The sequence below is a fragment of the Oncorhynchus keta genome, chromosome 34 (genome assembly GCF_023373465.1).
Source record: "Oncorhynchus keta strain PuntledgeMale-10-30-2019 chromosome 34, Oket_V2, whole genome shotgun sequence".
In the NCBI taxonomy this organism is placed as follows: domain Eukaryota; kingdom Metazoa; phylum Chordata; class Actinopteri; order Salmoniformes; family Salmonidae; genus Oncorhynchus; species Oncorhynchus keta.
In genome coordinates, this window is record NC_068454.1 from 19,146,473 (window position 1) to 19,163,972 (window position 17,500).

The 17,500-nt window shown below is 46.0% G+C and overlaps 2 protein-coding genes across 6 annotated transcripts in view; both read right to left on the reverse strand.

Annotated features, from left to right (window-relative positions):
- Nucleotides 1-17,500, reverse strand: part of LOC118396030 (B-cell CLL/lymphoma 9 protein-like) — a 61,825-nt gene that overhangs the window by 19,964 nt on the left and 24,361 nt on the right. The gene's annotated exons all lie outside the window — the stretch shown is intronic.
- Nucleotides 16,892-17,500, reverse strand: part of LOC127915047 (keratin-associated protein 5-1-like) — a 7,467-nt gene continuing 6,858 nt past the window's right edge. For both annotated transcript variants that reach the window (XM_052493362.1, XM_052493361.1), the window contains one exon: nucleotides 16,892-17,500. This exon is cut by the window's right edge. In XM_052493362.1, coding sequence (XP_052349322.1) covers nucleotides 17,284-17,500 — 217 coding nt within the window. In that variant the 3' untranslated portion in view covers nucleotides 16,892-17,283.

Consider the following 17,500-nt stretch of genomic DNA (forward strand, 5'->3'; position numbering starts at 1 on the left):
GTTATTAGCCTTAGCTAGCTGTAAAAAGTGTTATTGTTATTAGCCTTAGCTAGCTGTAAAAAGTGTTATTGTTATTAGCCTTAGCTAGCTGTAAAAAGTGTTATTGTTATTAGCCTTAGCTAGCTGTAAAAAGTGTTATTGTTATTAGCCTTAGCTAGCTGTAAAAAGTGTTATTGTTATTAGCCTTAGCTAGCTGTAAAAAGTGTTATTGTTATTAGCCTTAGCTAGCTGTAAAAAGTGTTATTGTTATTAGCCTTAGCTAGCTGTAAAAAGTGTTAGTGTTATTAGCCTTAGCTAGCTGTAAAAAGTGTTATTGTTATTAGCCTTAGCTAGCTGTAAAAAATGTTATTGTTATTAGCCTTAGCTAGCTGTAAAAGTGTTAGTGTTATTAGCCTTAGCTAGCTGTAAAAAGTGTTATTGTTATTAGCCTTAGCTAGCTGTAAAAAGTGTTATTGTTATTAGCCTTAGCTAGCTGTAAAAAGTGTTATTGTTATTAGCCTTAGCTAGCTGTAAAAAGTGTTATTGTTATTAGCCTTAGCTAGCTGTAAAAAGTGTTATTGTTATTAGCCTTAGCTAGCTGTAAAAAGTGTTATTGTTATTAGCCTTAGCTAGCTGTAAAAAGTGTTAGTGTTATTAGCCTTAGCTAGCTGTAAAAAGTGTTATTGTTATTAGCCTTAGCTAGCTGTAAAAAATGTTATTGTTATTAGCCTTAGCTAGCTGTAAAAAGTGTTAGTGTTATTAGCCTTAGCTAGCTGTAAAAAGTGTTATTGTTATTAGCCTTAGCTAGCTGTAAAAAGTGTTAGTGTTCTTAGCCTTAGCTAGCTGTAAAAAGTGTTATTGTTATTAGCCTTAGCTAGCTGTAAAAAGTGTTATTGTTATTAGCCTTAGCTAGCTGTAAAAAGAGTTAATGTTATTAGCCTTAGCTAGCTGTAAAAAGTGTTAGTGTTATTAGCCTTAGCTAGCTGTAAAAAGTGTTAGTGTTATTAGCCTTAACTAGCTGTAAAAAGTGTTAGTGTTATTAGCCTTAGCTAGCTCAAACCAGTTAATCTGCCACGATGGATATCAGAAATTGGAGAGAGCATAGAGAAGAAACATCAAACCACAAAGGCCGCCACCAAGCCCAGCAGCGATAATCAGTGGTGTAACATACTTAAGTAAAAACACTTTTAAAAACTAGTCAAGTCTTTTTTTTGTTATCTGTACTTTATATATAGTTCACTACATTCCTAAAGAAACAAATGTACTGTTGGGTGAAACATTATTAATGGTTAGCAGGACAGGTCCAATTCACGCACTTATCAAGATCCCTGGTCATCCTCACGGAATCTGATCTGGCGGACTCACTAAACACACATGCTTTGTTTGTAAATGATGTCCGAATGTTGGAGTGTTGGAGTGTTGGAATGTTGGAGTGTTGGAGTGTTGGAGTGTGCCCCTGGCTATTTGTACATTGAAAAACAACAAGAAAATGGTGCCATCTTATTTGCTTAATATAAGAAATTTGAAATGGAATTTGAAATGATTTCCACTAACTTGATACTTAAGAATATTTTTGCAATTACATTTACTTTTGATATTTAAGTATATTTAAAACCAAATACTTTTAGCCTTTTACTCAAGTATTATTTTACTGGTATCTTTACTTTTCCTCAAGTATGACGTTTGGGTACTTTTCCCCTAAGTGCAATGATGCTCCCGAGCTCAGCTAGCTCCATGTGCAGAGCCGACCCACCCTTCCACAAGTGCCGCCAGGATAATGGCTCAACCTCCAAGTGTTCCTGTTGATCTTGGTATAGAGGAGCCGAGCCAGCCCAGGTTAGCCTAAAATCCTACCCTAGCCGCAGGTTCTGTCCAAAAACTTATGTTGTTTGGATTAGTTGGATCTCCATTGGCCTTTTATTTACTGTGTTCGTTTACTGTTAATGGAATTAGCCTAAATATAGATTGTGTCATGCCTTTAAATCAATCTGATATTTTGTTTACTAGGCCTACTACTGTGTAGCTCAGTTGGTAGAGCATGGCGCTTGTAACGCCAGGGTAGTGGGTTCGATTCCCGGGACCACCCATACGTAGAATGTATGCACACATGACTGTAAGTCGCTTTGGATAAAAGCGTCTGCTAAATGGCATATATTATTATTATTATTATTATTATTCTAAGCCAAACTGCTATTCAGTATTTTTGTTTGCATGCATGAATAAATAACTAGGCTAATACTGTCACGTTCTGTCCATCGTTCGTATGTGTTTTCCTTGTTTTAGTGTTGGTCAGGACGTGAGCTGGGTGGGCATTCTATGTTGTGTGTCTGGTTTGTTTATTTCTATGTTTGGCCTGATATGGTTCTCAATCAGAGGCAGGTGTTAGTCATTGTCTCTGATTGGGAACCATATTTAGGTAGCCTGTTTTGTGTTGGGTTTTGTGGGTGATTGTTCCTGTCTCTGTGTTTTGCACAAGATAGGGCTGTTTTTGGGTTTCCACGTTTATTGTTTTGTAGTGTTCATGTTTATCTGTTTTTATTAAACATAGGGTCAATATAACCACGCTGCGTTTTGGTCCTCTACTTCACCACAGGAAAACCCTGACAACTACATTCAGCATTTAATTTGCATTTTGTTGGTCAGACAACCGTGTGTACGGCTGAACTCACAAAGGGCAATTCACCTATTACAAACAGCCCATCTTGTGGCCTATATACAGTTGAAGTCGGAGGTTTACATACATCTTAGCCAAGTACATTTAAACTCAGTTTTTCACAATTCCTGACATTTAATCCTAGTAAAAATTAGTCTTAGGTCAGTTAGGATCACCAATTTATTTCAATAATGTGAAATGTCAGAATAATAGTAGAGAGAATGATTTATTTCAGCTTTTGTCTTTCATACGTAGAATGTATGCACACATGACTGTAAGTCGCTTTGGATAAAAGCGTCTGCTAAATGGCATATATTATTATTATATTATTATTATCACATTCCCAGTGGGTCAGAAGTTTACATACACTCAATAAGTTGGGGGAATGTTGGCCCATTCCTCCTGACAGAGCTTGTGTAACTGAGTCAGGTTTGTAGGCCTCCTTGCTCACACAAGATTTTTCAGTTCTGCCCACAAATGTTCTATGGGATTGAGGTCAGGGCTTTGTGATGGCCACTCCAATACCTTGACCCTGTTGTCCTTAAGCCATTTGGAAGACCCATTTGCGACCAAGCTTTAACTTCCTGATTAATGTCTTGAGATTTTGCTTCAATATATCCACATAATTGTCCTACTTCATGATGCCATCTATTTTGTGAAGTGCACCAGTCCCTCCTGCAGCAAAGCACCCTCACAACATGATGCTGCCACCCCCGTGCTTCACGGTTGGGATGGTGTTCTTCGGCTTGCAAGCCTCCCCCTTTTCCTCCAAACATAACGATGGTCATTACGGCCAAACAGTTCTATTTTTGTTTAATCAGAGGACATTTCTCCAAAAAGTACGATCTTTGTCCCCATGTGCAGTTGCAAACCGTAGTCTGGCTTTATTATGCCGGTTTTTAGCAGTGGCTTCTTCCTTGCTGAGTGGCCATGCAGGTTGTTTCGATATAGGACTCATTTTACTGTGGATATAGATACTTTTGTACCCGTTTCAGCATCCTGGAGGAAACAGGAGAAAGGAGATACTGTCGTGATCATCCTGCGGGGCACTACCTAGCCCATGAGAACCCCCTGCAACAGCAGACCCGGGTCCCTCCAAGGAGTCAATGTCCTTAGGCACAACAGGAATACCTCAAACAACTGATGGAGGGACAGGATACGTCCAGACGAAGCAACAGAAGCCCAAGAGGCACCCCAGCTATCAGAGGCCATCAAATCCAGGCTGTATCACATCCGGCTGTGATTGGGAGACACATACGGCGGCGCACAATTGGCCCAGCGTCGTCCGGGTTTGGCCGTCATTGTATATAAGAATTTGTTCTTAACTGACTTGCCTAGTTAAAAAGGTTAAATAAAACCATGGTAAGCTGATGTTATTGTGAGTGTAGCGAAATACTGCTATTTCCGACAGTGCAGCGATATCTAGCAAGTAATCTAACAATTCCACAACAAGTACCTAATACACACAAATCTATGTAAAGGAATGGAATACGCATATATATTGATGGATGAGTATATGGATATATGGATGAGCAATGACAGAGCGGCATAGGCAAGATGCAATAGATGGTATAAAACACAGTATAGACATGAGATGAGTAATGCAAGATATGTAAACATTATTAAAGTGGCATTATTAAATTGACTAGTGATCCATTTATTAAAGTGGCCAATGATTTCAAGTCTGTATGTAGGCAGCAGCCTCTCTATGCTAGTGATGACTGTTTAACAGTCTGATGGCTTTGAGATAAAGATAGAAGCTGTTTTTCAGTCTCTTGGTCCCAGCTATGATGTACCTGTACTGACATCCCCTTCGTGATGGTAGCGGGGTAGCGGGGTGAACAGGCAGTGGCTCGGGTGGTTGCTGTCCTTGATGATATTTTTTGGCCTTGACAGGATGCTCTCAATTGTGCATCTGTAAAAGTTTGAGGGTTTTAAGTGACAAGCCAAATTTCTTCAGCCTCCTAGGTTGTTGCGCACTGTCCATGTGGGTGGACCATTTCAGTTTGTCCGTGATGTCCGTATGCCGAGGAACTGTCCACCTTCTCCACTGCTGTCCCGTCGATGAGGATAGGGGGGGTGCTCCCTCTGCTGTTTCCGGAAGTCCACAATCATCTACTTTGTTTTGTTGACGTTGAGTGAGAAGTTGTTTTCCTGACTGTCTCATTGTTGTTGGTAATCAAGCCCACTGCTGTTGTGTCGTCTGCAAACTTGATGATTGAGTTGGAGAAGTGCATGGCCACGCAGTCATGGGTGAACAGGGAGTACAGGAGGGGGCTGAGCACACACACTTGTGGGGCCCCGGTGTTGAGGATCAGTGAAGTGGAGGTGTTGTTTACTACCTTCACCACCTGGGGGTGGCCCGTCAGGAAGTCCAGGACCTAATTGCACAGGGCGGGGTTGAGACAAAGGGCCTCCAGCTTAATGATGTGCTTGGAGGGTACTATGGTGCTGAATGCTGACCCAATCAGACCCAATAACCGCATACACAAGAGAAAAGGCATGAGTGCCCCAGCTGAAACCATGCCAGACAGAACCAGAATGTGACCGCCCTTCTATTGGGACAAAAACGCATGATTCAGAACAGAGTTCTGAACGAGACCCAGAAACCGTGCCGCGGAAGAATCTGCTTTCACCACGCAAGATATCCACCGCTGCCCAGATGCACCAAGACAGTCAAAAACCAACCTTGAAGGCTCCCTTTGGCAACCCACCTCTGGCCTGGATCCTTTCCATCACGCCTTGGGAACAGCCCCCGCAAAGGATTTTCATGGGACCCGTAGAGCTGCGTCCTGTTTTTGTTTCTCCTCGAAACAAGCCTATAAGGACTCCATAGCCGAGCCAAAGTAACCTTGTTGACAAAACTGGCTCATCCAAATACATACGCCTGTCCCTCTCAGGAATCTGGGGCAACGTCAACCAGAAGTGGCGCTGAGCCACCACCGTCGACCCCATACTTTCCCCCACAGTCAGGATCGTACAGTGAGATAGAGCTGTAGCACAGATTCCGCCAAGAAGCTCTAAAACCGGTTTCAGCAACTCCACGGTCCTATTCAGCTTCTGCAGCAAATCGATATGATACCTCTGCAGCATTGTGACCACATTCAACAACCAGGCCGCCACACTTGTCCAGCTGATCCCTGGAGAACCGGCACTGTTTATTCAGAAGCACCATGCTAAGATTAGCCCCCTTGTTAGCCTCTGGAGGCTAACTCGCACAGCAATGACAGGAGGTAAACACCTTTCCCCAAACCTGGAGGAACTCCACTGCTTTTGGAGAAGGCAAATCCACCCCCAGGTGCTGCCACCCTACAACACAGCTCCGTCAAATGGAGCATTAGCCACCAATGGTTCACTCTACCCCGACAAATCCAAGGGTGGGGCTTTAGGCTCCTCCGTATGGATGCCATCTTATTCACACTTAGAAAACCCTCCAGACCCAACCAGGGGTAGTATATCATCCCCAGAAACTGGACTTTGAACACTGCCAGAGAAACCGTAATGAGCCTCACAACATCTAGGGGGGTGAGTACTCTCCTCTCACTAAGACACTTAAGTCGGAGCCGAATCTAATAGTTGTCGTGTGCTTGAAAAGTTTGTAAATTGCGTGACACGTTCTACTTTCAGGCGAACTGAAGACTTTAGGAAATAAAATACGGGCCCTGGTATTATTGCCAGGAATGAAGGGTTTCTGAAGGCGGGCTTGGCATTCATTGGGCGTGATACCAGTTTTCAGGACAATACGATTGGTCGCTGACTCCCCGTAGTACGTTATACCGAGTGACTGATTGAAAGGGAAACTAGTGTATCGAGTCCTTTCCAATCGTGCAGTGTTGGCTGAGAACTAGAATAGCTAAACTTACTCTCTTCACTTTCCCTGGTGTAGCTAGTTATACTGACATCAGTCTTTCACTAGAGCTGCACAGTGCGCACACACACACCAACACACACACAGCAGGACCTGTCAATCACAGTCTGCCTACAATCACACACTAACGAGACACTAATTGGGCCTCTTGCTGACACTGCTGTCGTCACAGATGCAGCAGCCACCACACAAACACACCAGAATCCACACACAACAGAATCCACACACAACAGAATCCACACACACACACACACACACACACACACACACACCAGAATCAACACACACCAGAATCCACACACACCAGAATCCACACACACACACACACACACCAGAATCAACACACACACACACACACCAGAATCCACACACACACCAGAATCCACACATACACACACACCAGAATCCACACACACACACACACACCAGAATCCAAACACACACGCACCAGAATCCAAACACACACACACACCAGAATCCACACACACACACACACACACACACACACACACACACACACACACACACACACACACACACACACACCAGAATCAACACACACCAGAATCCACACACACACACACACACACACACACCAGAATCAACACACACACACCAGAATCCACACACACACCAGAATCCACACACACACACACACACCAGAATCCACACATACACACACACCAGAATCCAAACACACACGCACCAGAATCCAAACACACACACACCAGAATCCAAACACACACACACCAGAATCCAAACACACACACACCAGAATCCACACACACACACACACACACACACACACACACACACACACACACACACACACCAGAATCCACACACACAAGAATCCACACACACCAGAATCCACACACACCAGAATCCACACACACCAGAATCCACACACACAGGAGTCCACACACACACAGGAATCCACACACACACACCGGAATCACACACACACCGGAATCCACACACACACACACACACACATACACAGGAATCCACACACACACACACACACACACACAGGAATCCACACACACACAGGAATCCACACACACACAGGAATCCACACACACACACACACACACACACACACACACACACACACACACACACACACACACAAAGGAATCCAAACACACAACAGAATACACACACACGCACAAACAAACAGAATACACACACAACAGAATACACACACACGCACAAACAAACAGAATACACACACAACAGAATACACACACACGCACAAACAAACAGAATCCACACACAACAGAATACACACACACACACCAGAATCCACACAACAGAAACAACACACACAGCAGAAACAACACACACAGCAAAAACCACACACACAGCAAAAACCACACGAAGACTCACACAGGAGAAACAACACGCACACACAGAAGAAACCACAAGCACACAGGAGAAACCACACACACACAGGAGAAACCACACACACACACCCACACACACCCACACACACACACACACACACACAGGAGAAACCACACGCACACACACAGGAGAAACCGCACGCACACTCACACACAGAAGAAACCACACGCACACACACACAGGAGAAACCACACGCACACACACACACACACACACACACAGGAGAAACCACACGCGCACACACAGGAGAAACCATGCACACACACACACACACACACACACAGGAGAAACCACACGCGCACACACAGGAGAAACCACACGCACACACACACACACACACACAGGAGAAACCACACACACACACACACACACACACACACAGGAGAAAACACACACACACACACACACACACACACAGGAGAGAGCCCACACACACACACACACACACACACACACACACACACGAGAAACCACACACACACAGGAGAAACCAAAAACACAGGAGAAAAACCACACACACACACACACACACACACACAGCATAATCCACACACACAGCAAAAACCACACACACACATAGGAGAAACCACACACACACACATAGGAGAAACCACACACACACACAGGAGAAACCACACACACACACAGGAGAAACCACACACACACACACAGGAGAAACCACACACACACAGGAGAAACCACACACACACACACACACACACACACACACACACACACACACACACACACACACACACACACACACACACACACACACAGGAGAAAACACACACACACAGGAGAAACCAAAAACACAGGAGAACACACACACACACACACACACACACAGCAGAAACACACACACACACACACAGGAGAAACCACACACACACAGGAGAAACCAAAACACACACACACACACACACACACACACACACACACACACACACACACACACACACACACACACACACACACACACACACACACACACACACACACAGGAGAAACCACACACACACAGGAGAAACCAAAAACACAGGAGAAACCACACACGCACACACACACACACACAGCATAATCCACACACACAGCAAAAACCACACACACAGAAGAAACCACACACCTACACATACACACACACACAGGAGAAACCACACACACACATAGGAGAAACCACACACACACACAGGAGAAACCACACACACACAGCAGAATCACACACACACACACACACACACACACACACACACACACACACACACACACACACACACAGCAGAAACCACACACACACACACACAGCAGAATCCACACACACACACACACACACACACACACAGCAGAACACACACACACACACACACACACACACACACACACACACACACACACACACACACACACACACACACACAGCAGAAACCACACACACACACAGCAGAAACCACACACACACACAAACAGCAGAAACCACACACACACACACACAGCAGAAACACACACACACACACACACACACACACACACACACACACAGCAGAAACCACACACACCCCCTTCCCACACACACACACAGGAGAAACCACACGCACACTCACACAGGAGAAACAACACGCACACACAGGAGAAACCACACGCACACAGGAGAAACCACACACACACACACACACACACACACACACACACACACACACACACACACACACACACAAAGGAGGGAAAGCAAAAACACGCAGCAGAAACCACACACAGCAGAAACCACACACACAGCAGAAACCACACACACACACACACAGCAGAAACCACACACACACACACACACAGCAGAAACCACACACACACACATAGCAGAAACCACACACACACACACACACACACAGCAGAAACCACACACACACAGCAGAAACCACACACACACAGCAGAAACCACACACACAGCAGAAACCACACACACAGCAGAAACCACACACACACACACAGCAGAAACCACACACACACCAGAAACCACACACACACACACACACACACACACACACACACACACACACACACACACACACACACACACACACACACACACAGCAGAAACCACACGCACACTCACACACAGGAGAAACCACACGCACACACACTCACACACACACAGGAGAAACCACATGCACACACACACACACAGGAGAAACCACACGCGCACACACAGGAGAAACCACATGCACATGCACATGCACACACACACACACACACACACACACACACACACACACACACACACACACACACACACACACACAGGAGAAACCACACGCACACAAACACAGGAGAAACCCACACACACACACACACACACACAGGAGAAACCACACACACACACACACACCAAAAACCACACACACACACACACACACACACACACACACACACACAGGAGAAACCACACACACACACAGGAGAAAGCACACACACAGCAAAAACCACACACACACACACAGGAGAAAACACACACACACACACACACACACACACACAGGAGAAACCACACACACAGGAGAAACCACACACATAGGAGAAACCACACACACAGCAGAAACACACACACACACACACACACACACACACACAGGAGAAACCACACACACACAGGAGAAACCAAAAACACAGGAGAAACCACACACACACACACAGCAGAAACCACACACACAGCAAAACCACACACACACACACAGGAGAAACCACACACACAGCAGAAACCACACACACAGCAGAAACCACACACACACACACAGCAGGAAACCAGACACACAGCAGAAACCACACACACAGCAGAAACCACACACACAACAGAAACCACACACAGCAGAAACCACACACAATCAGACAGCAGAAATCACACACACACACACAGCAGAAATCACACACACAGCAGAAGTCACACACACACACACACACACACACACACACACACACACACACACACACACACACACACACACACACAACAGAAACCACACACACACAGCAGGAAACCACACACACACAGCAGGAAACCACACACACACAGCAGGAAACCACACACACACAGCAGGAAACCACACACACACACCCACACACAGCAGAAATCACACACACACAGCAGAAACCACACACACACACAACAGAAACAACAAACACACAGCAGAAACCACACACACACACAGCAGAAACAGCAAAAACCACACACACCCCCTTCCCACACACACACAGGAGAAACCACACGCACAGGAGAAACCACACGCGCACAGGAGAAACCACATACACACACACACAGGAGAAACCACACACACTGACACACAGGAGAAACCACACACACAGACACACAGGAGAAACCACACACACAGACACACACACACACACACACACACACACACACACACACACACAGGAGAAACCACACAAACACACTACAGAACAAACACACACACACACACACAGCCACAACAGAATCTACACATACACAGCAGAATCCACACACACACAGCATAAACACACACACACACACACAGCAGAAACACACACACACACAGCAGAAACCACACACACACAGCAAAAACAACACACACAGAAGAAACCACACACAGCCACAACAGAATCCACACACACACACACACACACACACACACACACACACACACACACACACACACACACACACACACACACACACACAGCAGAAACCACACACGCAACAGAAACCACACACGCAACAGAAACCACACACACACACACAGCAAAAACAACACACACAGAATAAACCACACACAGCCACAACAGAATCCACACACAGCAGAAACCACACACACGCAGCAGAAACCACACACCCACACCAAAATCCACACACACACACACACACACACCAGAATCCACACACACCAGAATCCACACACACCAGAATCCACACACACACCAGAATCCACACACACACACACACCAAAACACATCAGAATCCACACACAAACCAGAATCCACACACACACACACACACACAAACACCAGCATCCACACACACACCAGAATCCACACACACAGGAATCCAAACACACACCAGAATCCACACACACGCACAAACAAACAGAATCCACACACAACAGAATACACACACACCAGAATCCACACACACGCACAAACAAACAGAATCCACACACACCAGAATCCACACACACACACACACACACACACACACACACACACACACACACACACACAGCAGAAACCACACACAAACACACTACAGAACAAACACACATACACACACACATACACAGCCACAACAGAATCCACACATACACAGCAGAATCCACACACACACAACATCAACACACAAACACACAGCATAAACCACACACACAGCAGAAACCACACACAAACACACAGCATAAACCACACACACAGCAGAAACCACACACACACACAGCAGAAACCACACACACACAGCAGAACAAACACACACACACACACACACACACACACACACAGCAGAAACACACACAAATACACTACAGAACAAACACACATACACACACACACACAGCCACAACAGAATCCACACACACACAACATAAACACACACAAACACACAGCATAAACCACACACGCAACAGAAACCACACAAACACACAGCAGAAACCACACACACACAGCAGAAACCACACACACACAGCAGAAAAACAGACACACAGCATAAACCACACACACAGCAGAAACCACACACAAACACAGCAAAAGCAACACACACAGAAGAAACCACAGCAAAACACACACACAGCGGAAATCAAACACACACAGCACAAACCACACACACAGCACAAACCACACACACACACAGCAGAAACCACACACACACAGCAGACACCACACACACACAGCAGACACCACACACACACACAGCAGAAACCACACACACACACAGCAGAAACCACACACACACAGCAGGAAACCACACACACACAGCAGGAAACCACACACACACAGAAGAAATCACACACAGAAGAACAATCACACACACACACAGCAGAAATCACACACACACAGCAGAACAAACACACACACACACACAGCAGAAATCACACACACACACACACACACACACACACAGGAAATCACACACACACAGCAGAAACCACACACACAGAAGAAACCACCACACACACACACACACAGCAGAAATCAAACACACACAGCACAAACCACACACACAGCAGAAACCACACACACACACACAGCAGGAAACCAGACACAGCAGAAACCACACACAATCAGACAGCAGAAATCACACACACACACAGCAGAAATCACACACACAGAAGAAACCACACACACACAGCAGAAGTCACACACACACACACAGCACAAACCACACACACAGCAGAAACCAGACACACAGCAGGAAACCACACACACACAGCAGAAATCACACACACACAGCAGAAACCACACACACACAGCAGAAACACACACACACACACACACAGCAGAAACCACACACACAGCAGAAACCAGACACACAGCAGAAACCACACACACACAGCAGGAAACCACACACAATCACACAGCAGAAACCACACACACACACACACACAGCAGAAACCACACAAAAACAGCAGGAAACCACACACACACAGCAGGAAACCACACACACACACAAACACACAGCAGAAATCACACACACACAGCAGAAACCACACACACACACACAACAGAAACAACAAACACACAGCAGAAACCACACACACACACACAGCAGAAAACAAAACCACACACACCCCTTTATAATATAAATAATAATATATGCCATTTAGCTGACGCTTTTATCCAAAGCGACTTACAGTCATGTGTGCATACATTCTACGTATGGGTGGTCCCGGGAAACGAACCCACTACCCTGGCGTTACAAGCGCCATGCTCTACCAACTGAGCCACAGAAGGACCACGGAGGACCCCTTCCCACATACACACAGGAGAAACCACACGCACACACACACACACACACACACACAGGAGAAACCACACGCACACACACACACAGGAGAAACCACACACACACACACAGGAGAAACCACACACACACACACACACACAGGAGAAACCACACACACACACACACACACACACACACACACAGGAGAACCTACACACATACACACACACACACACAGGAGAAACCACACACATACACACACACACACAGGAGAAACCACACACACATAGGAGAAACCACACACACACACACAGGAGAAACCACACAAACACACTACAGAACAAACACACACACACACACACACACACAGCAGAAACACACACACACAGCCACAACAGAATCTACACATACACAGCAGAATCCACACACACACACAGCATAAACACACACACACACACACAGCAGAAACCACACACACACACAGCAGAAACAACACACACAGAAGAAACCACACACAGCCACAACAGAATCCACACACAGCAAAAACACACACACACACACACACACACACACACACACACACACACACAGCAGAAACCACACACGCAACAGAAACCACACACGCAACAGAAACCACACACGCAACAGAAACCACACACACACACAGCAAAAACAACACACACAGAATAAACCACACACAGCCACAACAGAATCCACACACAGCAGAAACCACACACACGCAGCAGAATCCACATACAAACACCAAAATCCACACACACACACACACCAGAATCCACACACACCAGAATCCATACACACACCAGAATCCACACACACACACACACACCAGAATCCACACACATCAGAATCCACACACAAACCAGAATCCACACACACACACACACACACAAACACCAGCATCCACACACACACCAGAATCCACACACACACGCACAAACAAACAGAATCCACACACACACACCAGAATCCACACACACACACACACACACACACACACACACACACACACACACACACACACACACACACACACACACACACACACACACACACACACACACACACAGGAATCCAAACACACAGCAGAAACCACACACACACACAGCGGAAACCACACACAAACACACTACAGAATCCACACATACACAGCAGAATCCACACACACACAACAAACACACACAAACACACCGCATAAACCACACACACAGCAGAAACCACACACAAACACACAGCAAAACCACACACACAGCAGAAACCACACACACACACAGCAGAAACCACACACACACAGCAGAAAACACACACACACACACACAGCAGAAACACACACACACACACACACACACACACACACACACACACACACACACACACACACAAACACACACAACAAACACACATTCACACACACAGCCACAACAGAATCCACACATACACAACATAAACACACACAAACACACAGCATAAACCACACACACAGCAGAAACCACACACACACAGCAGAAACCACACACAAACACACAGCATAAACCACACACACAGCATAAACCACACACACAGCAGAAACCACACACAAACACAGCAAAAGCAACACACACAGAAGAAACCACAGCAAAACACACACACACACACAGCAGAAATCAAACACACACAGCACAAACCACACACACAGCACAAACCACACACACACACAGCATAAACCACACACACACAGCAGGAAACCACACGCACACAGCAGACACACACACACACAGGAATCCAAACACACAGCAGAAACCACACACACACAGCAGAAACCACACACACACACAGCGGAAACCACACACAAACACACCACAGAACAAACACACATACACACACACACACACAGCCACAACAGAAACCACACATACACAGCAGAATCCACACACACACAGCATAAACACACACAAACACACAGCATAAACCACACACACACACAGCAGGAAACCAGACACACAGCAGAAACCACACACACAGCAGAAACCACACACACACACACACACAGCAGAAACCACACACGCAACAGAAACCACACGCAACAGAAACCACACACGCAACAGAAACCACACACACACAGCAGAAACCACACACACACAGAAGAAACCACACACACACAGCAGAAGTCACACACACACACACACACACACACAGCACAAACCACACACACAGCAGAAACCAGACACACAGCAGAAATCACACACACACACAGCAGAAACCACACACACACAGCAGAAACCACACACACACACACACACACACAGCAGAAACCACAAAAACAGCAGGAAACCACACACACACAGCAGGAAACCACACACACACACAAACACACAGCAGAAATCACACACACACAGCAGAAACCACACACACACACACAACAGAAACAACAAACACACAGCAGAAACACACACACACACACAGCAGAAAACAAAACCACACACACCCCTTTATAATATAAATAATAATATATGCCATTTAGCTGACGCTTTTATCCAAAGCGACTTACAGTCATGTGTGCATACATTCTACGTATGGGTGGTCCCGGAAACGAACCCACTACCCTGGCGTTACAAGCGCCATGCTCTACCAACTGAGCCACAGAAGGACCACGGAGGACCCCTTCCCACATACACACAGGAGAAACCACACACACACACACACAGGAGAAACCACACAGGAGAAACCACACGCACACACACACACAGGGGAAACCACACACACACACACAGGAGAAACCACACACACACACACACAGGAGAAACCACACACACACACACACACACACACACACACACACAGGAGAACCCACACACATACACACACACACACAGGAGAAACCACACACACATAGGAGAAACCACACACACACACACAGGAGAAACCACACAAACACACTACAGAACAAAAACACACACACACACACAGCAGAAACACACACACACAGCCACAACAGAATCTACACATACACAGCAGAATCCACACACACACACACAGCAGAAACCACACACAATCAGACAGCAGAAATCACACACACACAGAGCAAAAACAACACACACAGAAGAAACCACACACAGCCACAACAGAATCCACACACAGCAAAACACACACACACACACACACACACACACAGCAGAAACCACACACGCAACAGAAACCACACACGCAACAGAAACCACACACACACACAGCAAAAACAACACACACAGAATAAACCACACACAGCCACAACAGAATCCACACACAGCAGAAACCACACACACGCAGCAGAATCCACATACAAACACCAAAATCCACACACACACACACCAGAATCCACACACACCAGAATCCACACACACCAGAATCCACACACACACACACACACCAGAATCCACACACACATCAGAATCCACACACACACACACACAAACACCAGCATCCACACACACACCAGAATCCACACACACACGCACAAACAAACAGAATCCACACACACCAGAACACACACACACACACCAGAATCCACACACACACACACACACACACACACACACACACACACACACACACACACACACACAGGAATCCAAACACACAGCAGAAACCACACACACACACA